The sequence below is a fragment of the Tarenaya hassleriana genome, unplaced genomic scaffold (assembly GCF_000463585.1).
Source record: "Tarenaya hassleriana unplaced genomic scaffold, ASM46358v1 Cleome5, whole genome shotgun sequence".
NCBI classification, from domain to species: domain Eukaryota; kingdom Viridiplantae; phylum Streptophyta; class Magnoliopsida; order Brassicales; family Cleomaceae; genus Tarenaya; species Tarenaya hassleriana.
Genome location: NW_010967707.1, coordinates 4,949,861 through 4,956,124, shown reverse-complemented (window position 1 = coordinate 4,956,124; position 6,264 = coordinate 4,949,861). Strand labels below are relative to the sequence as shown.

Here is a 6,264-nt window from a genome sequence, read left to right as displayed (position 1 = left end):
GCGGTTCAATGGCTCGTCGAGGTTAGATTTTCAAACCAGTTATGAAGAAATTAGTTATAATACTCATTGAAAAGGATATATGGTATGATGTTTCATGAAATGTGCATGAACATCTTCTGCAGTCTCGGATCAGATTGAATCTATCATTCGGAACTGTGTTTTCCGCTGCGAATTGCCTTGACCGGTTCATCTCTGTCAGTAGCTGCAATGTAAGTGTAAAGACACATAATCGTGTGTGTGTATATATATATATATAGTTTCTGATGGGTTCGATAACTATAATGTATTTTTGGACAGCAGGAGTGGAAGTACTGGATGGTGGAGTTGCTCTCCGTGGCATGTTTATCAACAGCGTCTAAATTCAATGAAGTTTCTTGCCCTACACTGCAAGAAATCCAGGTGTTGATGCATGTTTCTTCATCTAAATCTAACGTTATTGATTTCTTGAACTATAAGATATATTAACTGTTTCATTACATTGATCCAAGATGGAAGGCTTAGATCACAATTTCCGCAACGGCACGATCCTTCAGATGGAGATGATACTACTAAACGCTCTTGAATGGCATGTCGGCACCATCACAGCCCATTCTTTCTCCTTGATGATCATATCCGATATCGAATTCTCGAACCATTTTCTGGGCGATGAGATAAAAACCCGAGTCGCGGGTCATCTGCTCGAAGATTTATCAGGTAAAAAGTGATGGTGTTTAGGTCCCTGCTTTGATATAACTTTCTTGTGAAGGACGAATGATATCAAAGGTTGATTTGGACCGACCGAGCCTGGATCAATTGAATGGTGCAGATTTTAAGATGCAAGAGTACCCTCCAAGCGTTGTTGGCTTGTCCGCCGTATGGAATGTTCTAGAAGAACTTTCTCTGTTGCCGTACTCTCCATCAGTAGTTGAGAGTCTTGAACGGATCATGAATCTCTTTGGTGAAGAACGTAAGGTAACTAAAAATGACTACACCGTATATTGAAACCAACTGTTTTGCATCACTATAGAGCCTTTCATTTTAAATCTTCAACACTGACGTTATACATATATACGTGTATATATATATATATATACACGTGTGGTGTATATGCAGGAGAAGGTTACAAAATGCATAACAAAGGTGAAATCTCGGCAGATGGAGCAGTCGTTGTCCGGAAATAGAACAGCTTCTGGTCTTGAAAGCCCAGTAACTGTGTTGCCGAGGGATCAAAAGAACATTGATGGGGCTATATCAGATGGCCTTTTTGTAGATCTCTCGATGTTTCAGTATGAAAGTGGGTGGAAGAAAAAGAGAGACAGAGAGTGTTACGAAAGCGGAACATGTCCGATCGAGAAAAAACGGTAATATAATTACCAAACCGGTGTCTATAAGATGATTGGTATCTATCTCCAGTTACTTGTGATTGTTGTTGTTGGCAAAGTTTCAAGTACATATAGTGAACATGTACGTACGCAATTACGTACGTTAATCCACGATGAATGACACTACGTCTTATTTTGTTTGTATTGTACGTCTATTTTTCATAGATATTATTACATGGCAGGTCTGACGAAGCTCTATCCACCCTCGGGGAATCAACGTGTTGAAATGCGATTTGAAGTGTGCATATGTAATAGAATCGAAAATCGTTTGTTGTTTGCTTAGATTTGAAGTTATACGAAGCAAGCAAATACATTATAAAATTCAAGATTCCTATCTAACAGATGCATCAACCTCCCCACATTCTCAATAGCTCAGAGACATTCTAGGCTCCCACAACTCTTTTAGTTGCCCACGTCGACATCTCTCCCTCTCTTTCTCTCTCTCTCTCTCTCTCTATATATATATATATATATATTGATATATATATAGATAGATAGATAGATAGATATAGTGTTAAGTGAAGAAATCCTCGTTATGAAGCAATGCATATATGTCGTTTGTTTTTCCAAAGGAGGAGTAGCTAGGAAAAGATTCAGGAAAGATAAAGAGGCCTGAAAGTATATGTACTGTGAGATTATGACAACAGAAGAGAAGGTGGCAAGTGGGTGGGGGATTTCGATAATATATACATTTATTTACGATTTCAATATACTATTGGGGTGCTTATTTTTATTGCACGGACTAATGGCACATTTTGAATTTCGTAATTTCTAATAATTAGCCCGTTTATTCGTTTCTTGACGAGGAAGGCTATGCGTACTATAGGAGTCTACGACATAAACCCTGAATCTTTTTTTTTTTTGCTTTTAATCTAGAAAACATTATAGCATGAATATTTTCTTTTCTCTTTTCCTTTTGTGATTGCATAACTTTAAAAATTAAAAAGAAAAAAAAATGAATCTTTATGGGGAAGGCTCGCAATTGTCTCTCTCATAATCCCCACTCGTCCAAAATCCAGTTTAAAAAGGTGTTGGGCAGTTCTCTAAGACCAATCCACTTCTGCAGCGCAGTTCTTGGAACTCGTTCTCCACTTCTTCTCAGCATATCCTCCACATTCCAAGATATCCTCCGACGACTTTTCATTCCAAAATCTCTAAATTCACAAGCCTACAGACAATTCAAAGATCCAACAATGGCGGACTCTGCAACTGTCTCTGTCCTCCTCCTCCTTCTGTATCTATCCGCCTCCATTGGTAACTATTCTTCTTCTTTCTCTCAAATGGGTTTCCCTTAACTTCCACGATTTCTCATGGAAATTCTCTGAAATGGGTTTTTCTTTTCTTCCTGTATTATTGTATGGTCGGTTGCAGATGGTGCTCAGCTCATACTGGTAAACAACTGCAGAGAGAGCATATGGCCGGGGATTCTCGGCACCGCCGGACAAGTGACTCCCAGAGACGGAGGTTTCCACATGGGAAGCGGCGAAGAAGCCATCATAGACGTGCCAGAGAAATGGTCCGGCAGGATTTGGGGCCGACAAGGTTGTGTCTTTAACCAGAACGGCAAAGGCTCTTGCCAAACCGGCGACTGCTCAGGGTTACTTCACTGCCACGGCACTGGCGGTGAACCTCCTGCAACTGTAGTTGAAATGACCCTTGGATCATCCTCTTCGCCATTACACTACTACGATGTCAGCCTCGTCGATGGATTCAACCTTCCTGTCTCGATGAAACCGGTCGGAGGCGGGGTCGGATGCGGAGTGGCATCATGCGAGGTCGATCTGAACATTTGTTGTCCTTCTGCTTTGGAAGTGAAGAGAGATGGGAAGGTTGTCGGCTGTAAAAGCGCGTGTCTTGCAATGCGATCCGCTAAATATTGTTGCACTGGTGAATATGCGAACCCTAAGACTTGCAAGCCAACCCTCTTCGCTAATCTGTTTAAAGCCATCTGCCCTAAGGCCTACAGCTATGCCTTTGATGATTCGAGTAGTCTCAACAAATGTAGGGCTTCACGTTATGTGATCACTTTCTGTCCTCCAAAATGATGGGAACTAAGTGTTCAGAGTTTCTTTTGATGTGTTATGTAATGGCTTTGTTCGGTTTGGTCCCGTTTTCGAGCTTATTTAATTGTCTTTTTTCGGATTCTTCGTTGAAGATTAGCGATAAAGATTGTTATTTAAGATCCTTACGAAAAGTAAATTAGCTTAGTGCATATAGAGAAAACTTGCATTTGAAGAAAACGATAGTCACGATTCAGTCCTGATGGGGCCCCACCCTATCCAGACAAAACATCGAGAACCTAACTGAGTTCAGATCAAACAAGCGTCATCCTCATGACTCAGCCGTTAGATTCTGAAGCTTATGAACCATTCCCCCACACATTCTAAACGTAAACGAAGAATCTTCACTCTCCGATTTCTCCCGTACCAAAACCCTAGATTTTCTCCCCTTTTTCTTGTTTTTCCGACGGAGATGGCGGCGGCGAATTCGTTGCCGCAATCGACGGGAATTCCTATGCGACCGAGGAATGGGATTTTCAAGAAGAGAGAATCTTCCGCCGTGGTCTTCGCCGTTGGAGATGTCTCCTCAGACGGAACCACCTACTTGATCGCCGGCTCCGCCGCCATCGCAATTCTGGGCACGGCTTTTCCGATCATCTGCTAGCGCTCCGACACGTAACCACTTTTCTCATTGTTATATCTACCTACTTTGATCTCATCCGGTTAACATCTATTCTCCTCCCGGTTTGGTTTGATCCGGTTTAACGCTCATTTTACCGAATCTGCGTACTTACCGGACAAAATACTGTTCAGAAAACCATCCAAAACCAAATTAAACCCCCGGTTTGGTTACCGTGTTCTGCACAAACTGATAGATATCAATTGAAATAAACCGGGTGAAATTCGGCATTGGTCAAATATTTTTCTTCTTGTAAGTGAAACATAAGCAGTCTGTAACAAATGTGTCACAAAGATTATGATAATATTACGCGATAGTTAGAGCATATATCAAATCTAAATAAATATTACGAATATACATGATCTTCGACCATTAACCATGTGTTTGGAATGTGATGGAGCGGGATTCGTGAGAAAGTCGGGATCGACATTCAGGGCGAACGCGGCGAGAAAGGATCAGGCTAAGATCGTCTGTGCTAGGAGTGTCAAACGAGTCCGTTCGGATCGTTTTGGGCTCAACTCGTTAGGTTCGTTTTCTAACGAGACAGAAAAATCTCGGCTCAAATCGCTCGCCAATTTTTCGATCTGAACGAGCCATATCGTTGAGTCAATGATATATAATATTTTTTATTTATATTCATTCCAAATTTAACTATAAATTTAAATAAATACATACAAATTAATAAAACTTCATTATCATAAACTATATAAAAAAAGTATTGGTTGAAATTTCAAAAAATAAAAAAATAATCTAATAATAGCTCAATAAAAAATAATTTAAATAGATGATAACAACAAAATATATTTTAATAACATTTTCATATTTATATTTTAATTTTTATTTAATTTTTACAATTATCACCATCATAATAATTAGGATATTTATAATATCGAGTTGAGCAGTTCGCTAACCAGACTCATTGAACACGTGTGTCAACTGTAATGGTCTTGGGAAACTCGACCAGATTGACAAATGGCTATTTACTTTTTATCATAATTCTAATCTCTATAAAACATATCAATCTTCTTGGATATAATATATTTTCCTAATCGTTGGTTGTGATTCCATTTACAATATACATACATATATAGCAGTTAATTTGTTGGTCTAATCCGGTTTGTTAATTTATATACCGAGACCGGATCGGGATTTAGACCAACCCAACTCTTTCCGAGCACAGATCCGGTTCAAGGACTTGAGATTGGCAAAACCTGAATGGGGTTTACTGCAGTAAATTCATGCATTCTTATGGCATATTCCTTATAAACTGATAAAAAAAAAACCGGAAAGTTGCTTTTGAGTTGTGAATATGCAATGGTCATATTGATTTAAAGACAGATTTGGGAAATGGACCCCTACCCATATGGTCATATGTCCTAAACCATCTTGACATCAACATGTGCGACCATACTGCATATCATATGATTTTTGCACATAAGCTAAAAGCAAAGTTATTCCATGTGAAAGTCACATCGACTAGTCATATCTATCAGTATCACCCGTTTAATTTCGAATTATAATAACATATTCCATAAAAAGAATCCAAAAACAAACAATGTCTCTATCAAGTGTATAACTAATCCGGGATACATACAAAGTGTGTAGTGTTTTAACATGTGGAGACATTAATTGCACATGATCCTAAATTCAAAAGTAACATCTTTTCACATATCGGTTTACAATGGCCGTACACGTGAAAAACATATGCCTTGATTTTTACAGCTTAAGAACGGACACGTGGTATAACTACGCAAGCAGCCGACAAGTCAACGAGGTTTGACCATGTTCATATCTAATGCAAATCTCTCTCTCTCTTTTTTTTATTGTGTGAAAAAAAAGGAAAGCTTGAAAATTTAAATAAAACAAAGAAACAGAAATCAATAATTAAAACAAACAAATCAAGAGATTTCATTTCTTCTCCGGATTCTGTTGGATGAACTTGCACCAAACTAAACAGCACTCTTCTTCTGCTTCCTCACTGACACAAACTGATCTCTGTTTTTTTTTTTTGGTGTCACGAACTCAGTTTTGGCCATAAGATTCTGTCTTTAGAAACTCTGTTTCAGTCTCTCATGTTCTCAAGATCTCATCTTTTGTTTCCTCTTCTTCTTCTTCTTCTTCTCCTTGTCGTCTGTAACCGAACATGCTTCTCTTCATCCACGCGATCTCTGGTTTTACCTCTCAAGACCCGAATAGCCCCACCCGGATCGGTGACCCGACCCGC

At 39.1% G+C, this 6,264-nt stretch overlaps 2 protein-coding genes across 3 annotated transcripts in view; both read left to right on the top strand.

Moving 5' to 3' along the window:
• Positions 1 to 1,600, top strand: part of LOC104827025 (putative cyclin-D7-1) — a 2,409-nt gene extending 809 nt beyond the window's left edge. Inside the window, exons 2-8 of one of the 2 annotated variants that reach the window (XM_010560038.1) lie at positions 1 to 21; positions 123 to 209; positions 301 to 399; positions 489 to 693; positions 806 to 951; positions 1,093 to 1,340; positions 1,544 to 1,600. In XM_010560038.1, the coding sequence (XP_010558340.1) occupies positions 1 to 21; positions 123 to 209; positions 301 to 399; positions 489 to 693; positions 806 to 951; positions 1,093 to 1,340; positions 1,544 to 1,586 (849 nt within the window). In that variant the 3' untranslated portion in view covers positions 1,587 to 1,600. Of the gene's footprint in view, positions 22 to 122; positions 210 to 297; positions 400 to 488; positions 694 to 805; positions 952 to 1,092; positions 1,341 to 1,543 lie in introns of both variants that reach the window. The other variant, XM_010560037.1, reaches the window with a different exon arrangement.
• An 805-nt stretch (positions 1,601 to 2,405) lies between these two features.
• On the top strand, positions 2,406 to 3,464 carry LOC104827024 (thaumatin-like protein). Its single transcript, XM_010560036.2, has 2 exons — positions 2,406 to 2,615; positions 2,733 to 3,464. The coding sequence occupies exons 1-2, from the start codon at positions 2,555 to 2,557 to the stop codon at positions 3,404 to 3,406; spliced, it is 735 nt and encodes a 244-aa protein (XP_010558338.1). The 5' UTR covers positions 2,406 to 2,554; the 3' UTR covers positions 3,407 to 3,464.
• Positions 3,465 to 6,264: the final 2,800 nt, after the last annotated feature.